At 36.6% G+C, this 19382-nt stretch overlaps 1 protein-coding gene across 2 annotated transcripts; it reads right to left on the bottom strand.

Moving 5' to 3' along the window:
• Nucleotides 1–6443: 6443 nt before the first annotated feature.
• On the bottom strand, nt 6444–11264 carry LOC149404380 (delta-1-pyrroline-5-carboxylate synthase-like). 2 transcript variants are annotated; one of them, XM_089603082.1, is made up of 20 exons: nt 11125–11264; nt 10477–10548; nt 10272–10375; nt 9996–10101; nt 9747–9908; nt 9394–9671; nt 9177–9327; nt 8933–9097; nt 8780–8857; nt 8586–8675; nt 8408–8494; nt 8140–8226; nt 7971–8067; nt 7790–7893; nt 7591–7666; nt 7370–7520; nt 7206–7274; nt 7042–7108; nt 6883–6953; nt 6444–6806 (listed from the first exon to the last, which is right to left on the bottom strand). In XM_089603082.1, exons 1-20 carry the CDS (start codon nt 11173–11175, stop codon nt 6746–6748), a joined length of 2127 nt encoding a protein of 708 aa, XP_089459208.1. In that variant the 5' UTR covers nt 11176–11264; the 3' UTR covers nt 6444–6745. The 2 variants fall into 2 exon arrangements, with proteins under 2 accessions (XP_089459208.1, XP_089459215.1); XM_089603089.1 differs by lacking the exons at nt 10477–10548; nt 11125–11264 and having other exon boundaries at nt 9996–10093.
• Nucleotides 11265–19382: the final 8118 nt, after the last annotated feature.

Genomic DNA, 19382 nt, shown 5'->3' with positions numbered 1-19382 from the left:
TAGTCTTGGATAGTCCCTGTTTATTTGAGCTTTCGAAGTCGACTTCGGGCTTTGTCAGTGGCGTTCTCCGGGTAGAAGTGTCTCTTAAATTAGCTCAACCTTGAAATCTTCAAACGTAGCAATGATGCACGTACCTCTCTCTACATCTTCTTGTTGCCTAATCCACCAAAGCATGCCTACCTCCTCGAGGTAGATGGATGTTGTTTGTACTTAGAGTGCATCGTTTGTGATGCCCATGGCTCCAAAGTATTGCTTTAGTCCCCACAAAAAGTTCTCAACTTCTCGTGTGTTACGAGCTCCATCGTAACTCTTTGGCTGTGGTACGTCGGCCTTGTGTACCTTCGTGGTCGCGCCTGGTCCTTGTCCTGCCGAAAAAGCCCTTTTGAATAAGGCTAGGTCGGCCTTCATCTCTTCTATGACTCCGAGTACTCCATGCTCCTGGACTGAGGCCAATGTAGCTTTCAATCCCTTAACTTGTTCTATGACTCCAGCCATCTCGCGCTGATGAGCTCCCTTCATTCTTTCAATCTCAGCTTTCCACTCCTCTGATCCCCTTGAGTATACCTCATTCTCCAGCGTCGTGAGTCTCGCTTTGATGGTGGCCGTTGATTCCGACACCTTTTCCTCTAGGTTGCCGATCTGTTCGTCACTTGGCTCATCCATGCCCTTGAGCTCCTTGACCCGCTTCTCCAAGCGGTCCTTGATAGCCTCGAGCTTTTCCTCAATGCGTCCCTCTGATTCTTTGACGATGTCGTCCACCCTTCCGAGTCTTTCCCCCAAGCTGGCGAGGGCCTCCACTGACTTTGTGCCAGTGGCCTTCTCCGTGTGTTTCTCATCTCGTTTCTGTTGTTGCTAACCACCTTCTCCTTCGGTGACATTGGATGGTTCCATGTTCTTCGCCATAGAACCATGCTCTGATACCACTTGTCACGCCCTTAGTTTTGCTTGACTAAACCGTGCGGCCTTAGTTCACTTGATGAACTAAGTCAGCCTGAAAACTTGGTTAAGAAAGGGAAAACAGTTGGGAAAATAAGAAGGAAAATGTTTAAACTGAAGAACTTTGTATTATACTTGTATACAAGGTTTTAGTGGGTTGATTTCTGAATGACTACGAAATGAAATGACTCCTCTATTTATAGGGAGTGTTATAAGCAAAGAAATCTCGACTCCTAAAGGAAAAGTACAAAAATGCGCCTTCTAGTAAGTTCCGTAAGAGGTGGATTGAACATGGACACCTTCTGGATGATTCTTGGGTCTAAGAGACTTGTAGATCCTTCTAAAGAGTGACTTGGGCGAAATCTCTCCTTGGGCCTTGTAGAGTATTGGGCCAAAACCTCCATGTATTATGGGCCAAGGTTGGTCATACGTCTTTGGCCAACACTATAGGCCCGCATGGTTCGTGACTCGTGGCGTTGCTTCTGCTGGACCATTTAGACTGGGAAGGTACATGCTTCAGACCGACGTGGTTGAGTTTGGGGCATCTGTCGCTGATCGTGGATCTAACTTTGAAGAAAGGGACTAGACCATCCCTGCACAAACTGGTCGGGAACTGAAGCTGTTCCCCTGATGAGCTCAAGGTAGGGCGAAACCAGTCGAAATGGTCCGTATGGAGAAGGTTGGCTCAGTGTGCGAGATTAACGCCGAGCGCCGCACGATCTTCGAAAAGTAAGCCTGCGACAAGTGGTATCAGAGCTAGAGTGTTGTGCATTGCCTTCCTACACGTATGAGGTATGACATTAGGAAAGTCTCGTTTGACGATGAGGGGGCCCAAGGACTCTTTGAAGGTGTGGGTCGTCGAGGGCGGACGTAAGTGCTCAGAGGAGCCAATGGCCGTGAAGGGCGTCAACATAGGAGGCGAGTCCGGAAGATCAAGTATTCGAGACGAGTGGAGACATAGAGCGTCTTGAATTGTTACAACGTACGATCATGAGGAGTCTCTCCCGTGCGCGAGGGCGTGCACGTTGTTCGGTGAGGGAGAATGTCACGACCCGTTTTTCCACACGGTTCTTGACTCGTGGCATTGCTTCGCTGGACCATTTAGACTGGGAGGGTATATGCTTCAGGCAGGTGCGTGCGGGATCCAGGATGGAAAGACCTTTTTGAGTTAGGCAGACTAACCCGGTTGAGTTTGGGAAAGTCTGATCGTGGATCTGACTTTGAAGAAGTGGCTAGACCATCCCTGTACAAATTGGTCGGGATTTGGAGCCGTTCCCTTGATGAGCCCATGGCAGGGCGAAACCAAATGGTCCATATGGAGAAGGCTTGCCCGGTGTGCGAGATTGGCGCCGAGCGTTGCACGGTCTTCTAAAAGTAACCTCGTGACAAGATGCTCGAATTAAGTGCAGAAGGCTTCCAAACCCTCATTTATGTTCATCATCGCCTACTTCACAGATGTGAGCTCACGCACTATAGCCTCCAGTCTCACAGATCTCTTCTTGATTCGCATAACATTAGTCTTCTGAGTCGCCATTCAAAATCGTCACTGCTCTGATACCATTTGATACGCACTTATATTTTTATATTAACCGAAATATAAATGGAACAATATACAATAGGTGATCTAGGAGATTTCAAGGGTCTGGGATCCCCAAATAAGAAGTTCTTCTTTAGAGCATTTTCAACCCACTCCTAATGAAATGAGATGATTAAATGAAGTTTGATTCGCTCTAATTCAACTTGATTTCTCACTCTATTAGAGTTTCACTATTCATTCTACTCCATTTTAAAGTGGGATGAACCAGAATATTGTATATTTTATGTGTATTTATATTAATTTATCTCAAATTTGTATATTAAATAACTTTAGTTTATTCTAAGTTGATAGACTAGTTTATTTTGGTATGTAATAGAGAATGTGTTATTGATTGGCCAAAAGCAAAAACAACTGGTGCTAAGATATTTTTTTATTTTTTTTATTTTTTTTATTTTTTTTATTTTTTTTTATTATTTTTGGCGTAAAGATGGGGATAAGTATTATTCATATCCATGTCTCAAAGATAAAAACATGTACATGACCAACTAGAAAAAAGTGATTTATTTGTTAAGGGGTAATAAGTTCGATTGAATGTGTTCTTGAGAAAATGGACCCAAATTTTAAAGATTAAATAAATGTGTAATTTTTTCTAATTTAAAATTCATGCGCACGCAGTTGATTTTTTTATGGAAAAATTGTACAAAATAGTCATTTCAAACTTATTGATTAGCAAGATAGTCAATGTTTCAACTTTTTAGCAAAATAATCGAATTTACGTTTTCAAAATTTTTTTGACAACCAAGATTAAATTTTTTTATGATTATTATAAGCAATTTATCACTTAAAAAAAATTAATCTTGGCTTCAATTTTTTTTTTTGAAACCAACTTATTGTACATTTTGGCTATTTCACTAAATTAAGACAAACTTTGACTATTTTGCAAATTCATAACTTTAAATTAGCTATTCAGCTCTATCGCCCATTTTTTATTAGCCACAGTTAATTTATAGTATACCACGTATCAAAAATGTCTTTAGCGTCAAAATAATTGTCTTGTGGAGATATTCTCATTTGTACCAAAATCATTGAAAATAAAAATTTAGATCACAGTTAGAGCATCTTTAATGGTCATTTGCTTAACGATTTGAGGGATTTGCTAGTAAATAGCAAAAGTTTAAAGCTACTTGCTTACCATTGTTTTACATATTAGCTATTGATTTAGCTTAGCAAAGTAGCTCTATAGAGCAAATTGCTTAACCATTAGCTTAGCAAAAAATAGGCCCCATTTTTTTTTTCAACCAATGAGAACTATGTATCATGATAAGCTAATATGACATTAAGGCTCCGTTTGGAACCTGAAAATAGAAGAGAAAAGAAAATGAAAATCCTTCCTATTTTAGTTAGGTTGTTTGGATTGCGAAAAATAGGCTGGAAAAAAAAAATATGATGAAAAATGCGAGGGAAAGTGTATAACGAAAATGATGATTTCATTTTCCTTCGAAAATCAAATGGAAAATGAGAATCTCTCTAAATTTGTCTATGAGGGTATCACATTTGTGTGTCTCGTCCTGGGACCGATCCAGAAAAGCTCAATAGAGGAGCTTATTTGAAAAAAAAAATATTTAGAGGGGCTAATTAAAAAAAATTCATAGTAAAAATGAATTTTTTTTTTAATAAAAAAAATGAGTCAAAAGTGTAAAATTTTAGGGTAAAAAATGTAAATTTTTTTAAAAATGGGCAAAAAATGTAAATAAAAAATATTTGAGGGGGGGCTAATTAAAAAAATTCATGATAAAAATAATTTTTTTAAAAAAAAATTGGTCAAAAGTGTAAATTTTTAAGTTAAAAAATGTAAAACTTTTTAAAAATGGAAAAAAAATGTAAATAAAAAATTTAAGGGGGCTAATTAAAAAAAATTCATGGTAAAAATGAAATTTAAAAAAAAAAGGGTCAAAAGTGTAAATTTTTAGGTTAAAAAATGTAAAACTTTTAAAAATGGATAAAAATGTAAATAAAAAAAAAATTGAGGGGGGCAGGTGCCCACCCTAGACCTGAGTTAGTTCCGTCCTTGGTCTCATCGTTACTTTTTCGTCAATTTTCTCTCATATTTTCTATGACTCAGAATTAGAATTTTGACTTTTTTTTTTAATTATTTTCTCTTACATTCTCATTTTCTCTATTATTTTCACTTTCTTTCTTATTTTCCGGGTTCCAAACGGAGCCTTAGCTTACCATTAAAGATGCTCTTAGGCATTTGTTTTTATACTTTATAATAGTAGAGAATATATATTTGTTTAATATATGGAAATTCTGATTAATTTTTTTTTGTAGAGGTAGAGATTACACTTGTAACTTGTTGTATTAAAAAATGTATGTATAAAAACATATAAAAGGAAAAAACAAGAAACATCTGTATGTAATCTATCATTATAAAAGATAACAATAAAATATCTAATTTAGCCTAAAAATACATAAAATATTTTTTATGCAGGTAAAGGCTTGATTAAATAACAAAACGAGAAATTTCATTTTGTTAACCTAAAAATTATCAAAATATCAAGACCAGACCCATTAGTTTAATAATATATGAAATTGGACTTTTGGACACTTTTCGGATAAAAATGCCCCCGAAAGTCCATATATACACATCGAAAACCAATGAAAGTTGACAAAAAAAGCATGTGATGAACTAAAATCCCCGGAAAGCACCGGTAAATTGGAACGAAAAATGGTAAATGTCGAACCGTTACTAATCCTCTCTGATAAGGCGGTTTCCGGACGGTTTCCAGTCAGTTTCCCTGAAAAGTCAATCCTCGGTTGAAAGTTGAAACTCTATCTATATTACAATTAATCCAAAAGTTGTGTTAATCCGAATTCCAAAGCGATTGGTGAGAGTGTGTGGCACACACAGTATATTTAACACGAGGAATCGAGCGAAGGCGTAATCGATTTGTTGACCAACCAAATGCGTAAAAGTCAACATTGGAGGAATAGAGCAAAGCCAAAATTATTGAAAATTTACTAAAACGCCCCTTCAATTCAACCACTCCTCCAAAAAGCGTGTGGTCAACACGCAAACATATCTTTTACTGAATTGCAATTTGATCCTCCACACCCCCAAAGAGAAATTTCATTTTGTAGATCTAAAAATTATCAAAATATCAAGACTAGACCCATTAGTTTTTTAATATCTGAAATTGGACTTTTGGACACTTTTCGGACAAATATATATATATATATATATATATATATATATATATATATATATATATATATATATATATATATATAAAACATCGGATTGCATCGGATTTTTGCGGATTTCATTGGATTTTGGCGGAGATTTTGGGTAGAAGGTCATCAGAAAAATCCGATGAATCTTATCGGAGATCATCGGATTCCGATGATCTCCGATGAGATTCATCATATTTTTTCAAATTTTTCTCGCGTGCGCACACTTCTTTGACTACCGGCCAAAAATTAGCTTCTTGATGAAAGACTGTGCCGACTCGCTTGCCTTGCAGTACCTGAATGATGTTATTGTTTTTAGAAACTCTAACTATGGAACCTTATAAAAAATGATGCGAAACCCCTAAAATCGAAAATCCGGGTGTTTTCTCGAACCCACGAGCTCAACGGTGAGCTCGTTCACCGAAAGTTCTAATCCTAGCGCAACCAATTCGAATGTGACAAGACTTGTGATGAAGAGAGAGAGAAAGATTAAGAGGGTTTGAAATGAGAGAGGAAGATGAATTATTTGAATTTCATGGGTGTTTTTGTCCTAAAAGTTCCAAAAATTCAATTTCAGATATTATTAAAGTGACGAGTTTAGTCTTGATATTTTGATAATTTTGAGCTCTAAAAAATGAAATTTCATTAATAGTAGAGGATATAATGTATGTTTGTCATAGTAAGCCTGATTTTCTCTACAAAATAATCGACTCTGTTGAGAGAGAGAGAGAGAGAGAGATGTTATAACATAAAAATTCAGATATGGCATTATAAATGATTATGCCAATTTATTACAGTAAGAGGGATAAATTGCATAACTAGGTGCCCCGTTTGATCGAGCAACAAAATAGCTCGGGATTTAAAATAATGGGGATAAATGTCTGTAAAGATAATGAAATAAATAGAAGGACAAATATACCATTATTCATTATGAGCATGTGGTTGATAATTTATTTTGTAGTTTGGTCTCTGACTTCTACCGTTTACTACAACAACAATATATTATTGGGTCGCGGCTATGCTTCTGAGACTAAATCAGCTTCATTGTTGCTGTTGATCATCTCTGTTTCCTTTCACCACTTTTTTATTTCCACTCAAAGTCCTGCATTGGACCACCACATTATTCAAAATCTGCGGAGAAAGAAAGAAACCTTTCTACACATAATGACTTCACTTACCATTTTGTTGTTAGAAGCCCTTCCACTCCAAGCGGATCTCGAAACTGAGTCCCATCCAAAGCCTTGTCGTCCTAGTAAGAGACACGCAAAGAAAACGTTATGAAGCGTAGACAGAAAAAATAAAGTAAAAAATTACCATCCAATACCGAGAGAGACTACCTCTGCACGAATGCTACAGTGCGATCCGTTGGAGAACCTTGCGCTTCCATTGTGGAACAGTGCCGGGCTGTGGATAGCATCACGCGATCGTATGTTAGAAACTAGAAAAAATCCAAAATAAAATTGGCAGTGGTAGTATTGCGTGTTTAACTAATCTCAGTTACCAGTCGACGTTATTTAGGAAAGTTTCAGCGGCTTCGCGATCTTCCGTTACGATGCAAACAAAATGAGTACTGCAATAGAGCCATTGGACAGAAGGTATTGAAATATTGAGTGGGAAGGAGATAAATGTGTGTGTATGTATATATATATATATATATATACATACCTTTCATATTGATGAACGCGGTCGGTGGCAGATACCATGTCAGCAACAAACTCGATTATCCAAGCGGGTGTCTTGTACTCGAGATGGAAAGGACTTGCCTCGGGGATTCCCAAAAGTGTACTCGCTTCGGTTCCACCATAGACAATCACACCTGCAAGTCAAAATCGATATAGCATTTGCGTCGTACTTGTATTGCAGAAGAAATTATCACGTCGACACACCTTTGGATTGAAGTTCAGCAGCAAGTTCAGTGAATCCACAGTCACTTGACAAATCCTTGTGCACCAGCAGCTTTTTCTGGGGGAAAACAGAAAGGTATCGAGATCCAGATGAGTGAATGAGTGTCAAAAATATGCACTTCTCTACACAAACCCGAAATAAATGAATAAATAATTATTTACATAATGTACGACCACATACCATTCCATTGCAGAAATCAGGATGATCCTTCTTTGCATCTAAAATGAGGCGTCTCGCGACATTCATATCGGCAGACTTATGAAGATAAATATGACATACTGCATCTGCATAGAAGAAAGAATTCACTTCAACGCATAGCCGCCACATCATTGTTATGGATTGACGATATGATTAGTCATACCAGCGAGACCGAGGACGGGAATATTCGTAGATTGCTTGATTTGAGAGACAAGATTCCTCTTGCCTCGTGGGATCACCAGGTCTATCACATCTTCGAGCTGCGTAACCATAGCTATTCAAATCCCATTCATTAAACGTCAATAAACCTTTTCAATTGTTTCGGTATTTACCTTGAGAAGATCTTGCAATTCTTCTTCTAGAGTTACGAGTCCTATAAGGTCATCGCCAACCACGTTTGGCAGCGGCGAAGTGATTATCTATACACACACACACACACACACACACACACACACATATATATATATATATATATATATATAATAGGAAAAAAGAGAATATAATCAAATCACTGCAAAAGCAAAGATACGCAGTAACTTCGTTCCATGTTATTGTTTTATGAATGATGAAGAGAAGAGAGATCAACTTAAATTCTCAAACCTTGTGCAAGATGGCATTTGTTCTTTTGGCTTCTGCTACACCCTTAAGAAGAAGCCCATTTCCGGTCCGTATCGCCAAGGCAGAAATCTGTTGATTCAACACTTACTTATTGTTGTCGAAAACAAAATAAAAAAAAAGTACAGAAAATCAACCCACAAAAAATGTCTGGTATAAGCACCTGAACTAGGGCATCAGGTGGAAACTCAGAGACAACCAATAAAACTCCTAATGGACATGACACTTTCTCTGAGAAAACTCCATCAGCCAGCTGTGAGCAAAAGTAGTATTTAATAAAAAAAGAGTTGTAAATAAGCGATGAAATCAAAATTCTTGAGAATATGGCTCTTCCAAGCAAAAATATAACTTTTAGACCTCTGTTCTCCCAAGAACATGACCAATAGGCTCTTCCATTTCAGCAAGTTTGCGGATAGACGTCGCAAGACTGGAAATCTGTAGAAGGAACAGTCGAAGTCAGTTATGAGATTATGGTAATAGCAGAGGATACAAGTGCTTGAAAGTACTTGCCTTTCCAGGTTTTATAGTGAGACTAGAGCGGAACGCCGCATCATATCCGGCTTCACACGCTGCTGCGATATCGGCTTCATTTTCAGCCCTTATCAAACCTTCCTTGGCCTCTAGTGCATCAGCAATATCCAGTAGAATCTTCTTCCTCTCTTCAGATTCTAAAGCCTAAGCACAGAGAAAAAAAGAGAAGAATCATTAGCCATCTATGGGAGGTGGATTATAAACTCACGGTGTGTTATCTTACTTGAAGACGGACACAACACTCGCCCGCGGCAACAGCCATCTCGCGTGCGCACACTTCTTTGACTACCGGCCAAAAATTAGCTTCTTGATGAAAGACTGTGCCGACTCGCTTGCCTTGCAGTACCTGAATGATGTTGTCTGTGGCGTAGCCGCTACAACAAGATTCAGAGCCAAGTTAGACGATACAACTTAGATATACTTCATGAGTTAATTTATACCTCGTAATAACGACTGGAATTCCAGCGTAGGCGGTGCTAACAGCAGCGTTGACCTTGGCGGTCATACCGCCCCTTCCCAGTCTTGACTTGTCGCCAAATGTTATCTCTTCTTGATGTTTCTCTTTGACGTAAGTGTGGATCAGCTTCGATTTCGGGTCGCTCGGAGGCCCGCTGTAGAGCCCCTCTACGTCGCTTAGCATCACTAGAAGGTCGGCTTTCAGTTCTTGAGCCAGCAACCCCGCCAGGCTGTCGTTATCCCAGAATATACCAGAAGAGTCCTGCAAGTCAAATACATAAATCTACTTAACAAGGAAGGAAAAAAAAAAACATATCCATATCTACAGTTCTCGTACCATTAACGGTTCCCTCCTGGCGCTGACAGCATCGTTCTCATTAAATATCGGAATCACCCTCAGAGCCAACAGAGAGTTGACTGTCTCATAAAGAGTTTTCCTAAAGGCCGCATCCCTAAAAACCCCGTCCGTTACGAGTAGCTGAGAGGAGGTTATGTCTAACTGCAAGAGATATAAATATAGAACACATCAGCACTATTAAAAGCCGATGAAAGTGCATAAAAATAAAGAGACCCGTCTGTCTCACACCTGACTAAACATGGCATCATAAAGAGCCATGAGACTTCCCTGACCAACAGAAGCGCAAGCCTTTCCATCGTCCAATTCGCCATCCATGTATTGCAGATCTGCAAAGCTGTATAGAGGGTCAATATGTCTCGTATCAGCATCAATCAGATCTCTCATTCAAACGCTAAACCAAAAAATCTCATACATCTGTCAACTGATGGAATATGACAAATGGTTATAAAATTTATTAACAGAACCGAATCGTATAGGAAAAGGGCATTTTCATCCATTTTGGACCTGGTGTTTGCCAATCTTCTATATCTCAGCCTTTGACGACCTAGACCGACCGCTCCCGAAGTCACCAAAATGACTTCATAGTCTTGACAGTTCAATTCCTTCAGCTATAGGCGTATCACCCCGTTAAAAAAAAAAACAAAAAAGGTCATTGTCAAAACCATAATCATAAGAACTAGTTTGGAAAGAGAGAAAGACCAGATTTTACCTGCTCGCATAGCGCCCCAAGTCGGCCCAATGCCAACCTCCCATCACCGCGGGTCACCACAGCCGTTCCCACCTGACAATCGTTTAAACAACACATCAGAACACTTGATCATGACCTGAAATTCCACTAAAACAGCAGATCAAACACTTGATTATAACCGAATCTTATCATTAAAAAAAAACCAGAAAAAAACCCTTAGTGCATTCACAATCCGTAACCCCTAAACCCTTCAGGGGAAGGGGGGAAAAACAGAGAACAGTCTCACAGATTTAAAGAATCATACGTATCCGCCTCAGTTTTAAATACTTCAATAGCTAGCAAAAATATGAAAATAATTAAATAAAATTATTTTAATCGTAATCTTCGATACACAAATACAATCGAACAATACACACACACACATATATATATATAGACGCGCACACACGTACATACATGTATACGTCACACACATCACCGATGAAGAATTTCGTCATTGCAGTTCTTGTGAACTAGAATACGTTACAGGCGAAACAAATTAAATAAATAGATCAATATATAATAAAAAAAAAACAATACAATAATATCGCCTACAATGAATACAACGTAATATTTATTATATATATGCGCAGGTATATAGATGCATAAATAGATGTTGTAGAGGTCGACCTTGACGACGAGACGCTTGACGTTTGCGACGAATGTTCTCGTAGGATCCATGGGAAGGTGAGTAAATCACAGTCGTCGAACGAAACAACGAGAGAGAGAGAGAGAGAGAGAGAGAGACGGCTGATATATTAATATGAGTGTGGTATGAGAGAAACATGGACTCACTCACACACATATATATTCATCACTATGACGAACACATAAGGAAATTTAATTTATATAAAAAAAATTATTGAATAATATTTTACTAAAATAAATTAAATAAATAAGAACAAAATACTTCTAACGAACACGGAAACCGAGGTAATGTCAACACGTGGCAGGGTGACGTGGGAAACCGGGTCAGTGTAAGTCTGGTCAGGTTGGTCTCGGCTGGTCTTTTCTTTCTCTGTATTTACATATCAGTATTCGTTTTTTGTTTTTTTGTTGAGTAAAATATTCATTATTCTTCATATTAATTATATAATAACGTAGGGCCTAGTCAAAGACCAAATGTGACATGTATAGATATTTGATATGTTCATTTACTTGCTGTTGGATAACATGTTTCCTCCTCCTTGGGCAATCACTCACATGTTCAATCAAATTATTGGATTTATATCATTATTATTATTATTATTATATTTTATACATTGAAAATTACGCGGCGAATCTTGATGGGCAGGTCTTCTAGATGATATTTCATCCACTTGTAAGTTTTCTTCGGAAGACTTCGAATTAGGTTTATAAGTTAACTCATTGAAATAGGGTTTATAAGTTAACTCAATTTTGGGTTGGGCGAAATCCATCATTATAGTTTAGTTCTATAAAAAAAAATGGAAAATTAAATGATAGTGTTTTTTAATGTGCAACTTTTTTTTTTAAGATAATGATTATTTAAATTATCTCTTTTTATAAATAAAATTGTAAACATAAAAAATAATTGTTTATAACTTGAAAACTATTATTTTCGTGAGGAAAAGTTTAGACACTTATTCTTGCGATAAGTATTAAAAACACACTATTACATGAAATTTTCACTATAAATAGTCTTTCATATTCTTCATGACACGGCTACTAATAATTAAATTAAAAAATATTGCATCTTATTTATGTTTATTTCATTATCGAACCGGATACACACGTGATAATTATACAAGAATTCGATCATTAATTTATATTCTTGTTATAGAAAGTAGGTAAAAAAAAACACCTATAGCGGTAAGAAAACAACCGTTTCGTATACAATAATTTTATTGTATATTTTCTTCTTAAGAAAATAGCTAAAACTGCATGCGTAAAAGTGTGAACAAAGCTTAAATATTTTTAGAAAATTTAGGTTAACTTTATGAAATGTTTTGGTTCAAGTTGAATGTAAGTTTAATTTTAATCGAAAAAAATCGCTTACCTAGTCAAAGTTTTCTTTACTTACATTTTTATGCATAGATGTTTTTTTTTTTTTGAAGGAATGCATACATGTTCTAAGCGTTATAATATATTTTTTTTCATATATTGTAATAAATATGTATGAAGGATATTACTGTGTTTATGGTTTAGTTAAAATTACGTTACATTTTTTTGCATCATTCTTACAAGCATATAAATATATTTCAAGTATGATAGGTTTCCTTAATTAAATAGTAATTAATATATGGCCGATGTGGAAAATCTTAAATTTGATAGTAACCGTCTTACTCGTATTTGATTATAACCTCAATCATTTCCATACAAATATTAAAATTCTAGTAAAATTATCTCATAACTAGGAAAATAGTCTAAACTAGACGTATGGGCCATACTACGAAGACGTATACATTCATTTGGCTATTTTTTTTTTTTTTTAACATTTTAATAGTTGAGCAGTAATTTTAATTGAGAATAGTCATTTGGCTATTTTATACCGTTCTGCTACAAATATAATCATTTTTTACGATTAAGTTTATTTATAATTAAAACAATTAAATTATCTCTGCATATCAATTTTAAAGGTTATAAATGTGGAAATAGGTATAAAATATACATGCATGTTAATAATGGCTTCCTGGAATAAATTTATCGCTAACAACGTTCTGGAATTGGTAAGAGAATGCCTCCATGATACGATGGCATGCGAAATGAACCTTCCACTAAACGTTGAATTTTGAAGAACTTGAACTTATGTTCGAAGCTATCATCGAACTACATTGAAGTGAAACACAAAGTATTAAAAAAAAATACATAAACATATTCATTCATCTGAATAATGATGTCGCGACCAAAGGCGAAGTTACGTGGGGAACAATGGTGTCCTTATTGGCCCTGGACCATAAAAAATATAGTAGGTATAAATGTATAATTATTAATAATTAAAATAATTATACATTAATAATAAAATAAGTTTCACTATTTAAAACAATAAATTTTTATAGCTCAGTTGGTTGTTACCTAACTCAAGTACCTAAGAGAGACAAGTTCGAATCCATGTGACAACGATTCAACTATTTTTTAAATCTCGGTTTTTGTCATTTTTTTTAACTCCATCATCTTTATTGTCTATACAAAAGCCCCAAATATCTACCATTTTATTTCTAATATTCATCATTTCAACTAATCCACTTACCAATTTTTCAGTAACAAAGTAAGTGTTTTATATATGAATTAATATATGTGAATCGTTCTTTATCAATTTACATTCTTTGAGTTTTCTAAATCATCAATGTACACAATTTGTTTGATGAAAATCCAATTATTTATTTTATAAATTGTGTTTTGAAAATAATAAATTATGCCTCTAATCATTTGTATGTTCATATTTTTCATATGAATATAGACATAGAGAAATATTTCAAAGAAAAGTATATATAGTAAATGGAATTCATTGAAGAACACGCTGAAAGTGCAAAGAAAAGAAGTAAGGAAGTGAATTTTTAATTGAGAATAGTGTTTACTCTAATGCATCTTGTAAGACCAATTTGCGAAATCTTATTGGATAAGTGGTTGAATGACAGCTTAGTTATCTATATTGAGAAAGAACTTCTTTATTGCATTAAAAATAGAGTTATTATGCAAATTTTCAAAATTTGATAATTCGTTACGAAAATTTGAACTATTTTAATTGAGCTGGATGATTTTATTATATATTTAGTATTTCTAATTTTGTTCAATTTTTTTATTGTATCCCCCTGAACTCAATTCTTGGCCCCATCAGTATCGTGACCTTTTTACTTTTCTATTCCTTAATCGACATGAGATACTTTTTCTTTCAATATATTCATGCAATAAACACGAAAAAATATGGTGCCGCATACCTTTTCAAGGGAGATCTAGCAACACAGCCAAATCATAAACGTGATTTTAAGGATCTAGCCAACATTTGGTAAATTTTATACTCTAGCCATTTACAGAAATAAACTGATAGAAAATATTGGAAATACCCTTATGTAGCGTAAATCATAGAAACCAACGTTTTATCCAGCCAAAATTTAAAGTCAACTAAGTCAGTTATTGATGAGAATATATTCAAGCTGATCTCTAACTATGAAAGTTATAATGAGGCATGAGATATTCTCTAAAATTCTCATAATGGTACATATAAGGTTAGATCTTCTCGCATTCAGATGCTAACTACAAATTTTGAGAATCTCATTACGAAGGAGGATGAAACTAATGCTGAGTTCAATGCTAGAATTTATGATATTTCAAATGAATCTTTTACTTTGGGAGAACTTATAAAAGATCAAAAGCTTGTTAGCAAAGTGCCAAGCTCTCTTCCAGAAAGGTTTGACATGAAGGTGATAACTATAACAGAAGCCCATGATGTGAAGACTATGAGACTTGATGATTTGATGGGGTCTCTCAAAACCTTTGAGATGAATCTGAAAGGAAATGAGCCAGAGAAGAATAACAAAGGTGTGGGGTTCAAAGCTGAAGTCACTTTAGAAGGTGAAGAGGATGGTGACATGTCTAATCAAATTGCATTTCTTTCGAAGAACTTTGTGAGATTCACGAAGAAGATGAACATAAGAGTAACAGACCAAGGGTAGCGGTCTACACCAAACACTCATAACAGAAGAGGCAGTAAATTCCATAGAAGAAACAGGTTTTGTGATAATTGCAATGATAATAGAGGAGAGAAATCAAAAGGGATTCACTGCAGGGAATGCGAATGATTTGGGTATATTCAGGCAGAGTTTACAAATTCCTTGAAGAAAACAGCATGTCATATGCTGTAAACTAGAGTGATAATGCAGCAAGCCAGATGAGGATAACACTAACTATCTAGCCTTAAATGTTGTCACAAATATGAAGGAAAACGAGAAGGTTGTTTCTAGTTCAAACTAGGAGTTGGTTGAACATCCTCTTGATGACTGGAGTAGCGAATATGGAGTTGATGTTATTGAGGAAGATGTTATCAAGAACTTCTCTTTACTTCATGAAAATTGGCTTGCTCTTATTGACAACAACAAGAAGCCGAGTTAGAATGTTGCTAGTCTAAAACTTGAGAACAGTGCTCTTGAGAAGAAGGTATTTATCTTAGCTTCAAAGAAGAATGAGTGGATTGACACTGTGTTTACTATGAAATAACAAGTGAAAATGAGAAGAGAGCTCATTCTGAAATCACTGAGAACTGAGTCAACTAAAGAAGAATGTGAAGATGCTCAATTCTGGTTCCAACAATCTTGAATCCATCCTTGCTTCTCAGAGAAGTAGTGGTAACATAAGATGTCTTGATTTTCATGGAGAATCTTCTCAGAGTGAAACGAAATTCGTGAAAGCTGGAGAGAATGTGAACAACTCTGTTCCCAAGAAGATGTTCAAATAACTCGAGAATCAGTCCACTCACACCACTATAGACAAAAAAAAAAGTGGATCTGTCATTACTCTGACGAAGCTGGTCACATCAAGTCTTGTTGTTTCAAGTATCTTGTTGATCGTAAACTACAAAAGGTGAATAAATTATCTCATGTCATACAAGAATGGAGAGTCAAAAAAAAGGTGTGTTTTGTGGCGTACAATTATGCAAAGAGCATGTAGGAAAAAAGCTGTATTTTGAAAGTGATTGTTTATGCCATATGACTGGAGATAAGAGTTGTCTCATCAATCTCAAATCCTACAAGAATCAGACTGTGACATTTTGAGATGGTGAAAAAGGCAGAGTCATTTGGAAAGGAACTCTTTGAAGAAGGTATTCAGCTTAACTTCTAAGAAGAATGACTTTATTGACACTGTGTTTTATATGAAGGAATAGGTGAAAATGAGAAGATAGCTCATTATGAAATCATTGAGAACTGGGTCAACTAAAGAAGAATGTGAAAATGCCCAATTCTGATTCCAACAATTTTGACTCAATCCTTGCTTCCCAGAGAAGGATTGGTAACATAAGAAGTCTTGATTTTAATAGGAAATCTTCTCACCGTGAAACCAAATTTGTTAAAGCTGGAGAGAATGTGAACAACTCTGTTCCCAACAAGATGTTCAAACAATTCTAGAATCAGTCCACTCACACCACTAGCAGATCGAAGAGGAAATGGATCTGCCATTACTGTGACGAAACTGGTCACATCAAGTCTTGTTGTTTCAAGTATCTTGTTGATCTCATAATACAAAAGGTGAAGAAATTATCTCATATCATACAAGAATGGAGAGTCAAGAAGAAAGTGTGTTTTGTGGCGTACAATTATGCAAAGAGCATGTATGAAAAAAACTGGTATTTTGATAGTGGTTGTTTAGGGCATATGATTGGTGATTAGAGTTGTCTCGTTAATCTCAAATCCTATAAGAATCAGACTGTGACATTTTGATATGGTGAAAAAATCAGAGTTATTTGCAAAGGAACTCTTTGAAGAACGTATTTAGCTTAACTTCTAAGAAGAATGAGTTGATTGACTGTGTTTACTATGAAAGAATAGGTGAAAATAAGAAGAGAGCTCATATGAAATCATTGAGAACCGAGTTAACTAAAGAAGAATGTGAAGATGTTCAATTTTGATCCAACAATCTTGACTCCATGCTTGCTTCCCACAGATGGAGTGGTAACATCAGAGATCTTATATTTTCATGGGAAATCTTCTCAGCGTGAAACCAAATTCGTGAAATCTACAGAGAATATGAACAAGTCTGTTCCTAACAAGATGTTCAAACAACTCTAGAATCAGTCCACTCACACCACTAGTAGACAGAAGAAGAAGTGGATCTGCAATTACTGTGATGAAGCTGGTCACATCAAGTCTTGTTGTTTCAAGTATCTTGTTGATCTTCGACTAAAAAAGGTGAAGAAATTATATCACGTAAAACAAGAATGGAGAGTCAAGAAAAGGTGAATTTTGTGGCGTACAATTTTGCAAAGAGCATGTAGGAGAAAAACTGGTATTTTGATAGTGGTTGTTTAGGGCATATGACTGGTGATAAGAGTTATCTCATTAATCTAAAATCCTACAAGAATCAGACCATGACATTTCGAGATGGTGAAAAAGGCAGAGTCATTTGCAAAAGAACTCTTTGAGTAAAAGGCTTGCCACAACTTGGGAATGTTCTTCTCGTTGATGGATTGAAAGCCAACTTTATCCGTATTAGAAAACTGTGTGATGAAGATAATCATCTGAAGTTTACTTAGGGAGCTTGCCCTGTTTTTTACAAGAGTGATCAGTGTGTCATGGAAGGGAATAGATCGTTGAACAATTGCTACTTACTGGGAGTCGGTCAGACAACTTCTCGAGCAACTTAACTGATAATCAAGTCTGGTTAGATGAATCTCTAGCACAAGAGAATAGGGTATTTGAACTTCAATACCATGAAGAAAGTTATTGTTGGTGGTCTTGTTAGAGGCATTTTTGAACTAAAAAAAAGATCTCGATATTTTGTGTGGATAATGTTAAATTGGGAAGCAGATAAAGGCTCCTTACAGAAGCACATCTCAAATTAAAATTAGAAGACCTCTTGAGCTTCTTCACATGGACTTGATGGGTCTTATGCATGTAGAAATCATTGGTGGGAAGAGTTACGTGTTTGTATGTGTTGATGATTACTCACGATTCACATGGATAGAATTTCTCAAGGAAAAATATGATGATGTCAAGGTGTTCATTACCCTATGCACTAAACTTTAGAGAGATAAGGAGACTAGCATCATGTCTATCCACAGTTATTATGGCAGAGAATTGGCTCATCAATTCTGATATCTTATCATTCCACAACAAAATACAGTTGTTGAACGCAAGAATTAAACTATCCAAGAGATGGCCAGGGTGATGATTCAAGCTAAGAAGATGCCATTGAAGTTTTGGGTTAAGATTGTTAATACAACTTGTTACATCATCAACAAAGTCTTCATTCGTATTGGAATAGATAAAACTTGCTATGAATTGTGGAAAAGGAAGAAACCCTTTTTCAAATAGTTCCATGTGTTTGTAAGTGTGCGCTATATCTTGAATGACAAAGATTACGTGCAGAAAACTAGATCCAAAGAGTGATGAATGGATCTTTCTTGGCTACTCTACCACAAGTTGTGCCTATAGAGTCTACAACAAGTGTACTGTTGTCGCACGAAAATAAACAACTATTAAAAGCTTTGGGCGGTTCGACCCAAGGCCGGACCAAGTGGCCGCATCCGAGCCAAAGATGTGAACTCAAAAGTCTCGAGCTGGGTTTTCTCCAATCAAAGCGCTTCCCTGAGGAGAGAAGTGGTGAATTGGAGGAGTGGCCGTGCCTTTTTGTGTAGGCTGCCTACGTACCCGTGTGTGGGATCAGGTCAGAACGTAGTTCAAGGTGTATGTAACGCAGTATGAGGCGTGGAGCCTAGAGGGCGTTCTCGACGAAGGAGACAGAGCGCGTAGGAGTCCTCGGTAACGTCTCAGAACTCCGTGGGACGCGTAGGCAATCTTCAGAGAAAATCGCAGACGCGTCTAGCACACTAGACGCGTAGGGGATTTTCAGTGGAAAACCCAGGTAGCGCGCTTGGGCTCTAGATTCAGCGCTCTATCAGAGGGAGCGACATTCGGGAGTCCCCGAGAGCGCTTTAGAACCTCTGAGAATGAGAAATCTCGCAGAATGTGCTTCAGTCCAAAGATGACATCCAAAGAATCATAGAGAAGAGTGAGTATTTAAGAGAATGAATGGGAATAAATAGGATGGCTTCCCCCTCAATGAGAGAGGGTATTTATAGTAGTTGGAGGGCCTTAATAGGCGCTTTTATTTCGTCCATGGGGGGCGTGCTCCCCTCAAGGAGGAGCGCGCTCTCCTCGAAAGGAGGAGCGGCGCGCAGGAGCCCCTGCGCGGCGCGCATGAGGCTTTGTGCGGTGCGC

The sequence above is a fragment of the Urtica dioica genome, chromosome 2, assembly GCF_054948205.1.
Source record: "Urtica dioica subsp. dioica isolate 48M chromosome 2, U.dioica_male_clone48M_v1_H2, whole genome shotgun sequence".
NCBI lineage: Eukaryota > Viridiplantae > Streptophyta > Magnoliopsida > Rosales > Urticaceae > Urtica > Urtica dioica.
The sequence above is the reverse complement of the archived record's forward strand: the minus strand, read 5'-3'. Positions and strand labels throughout refer to the sequence as shown.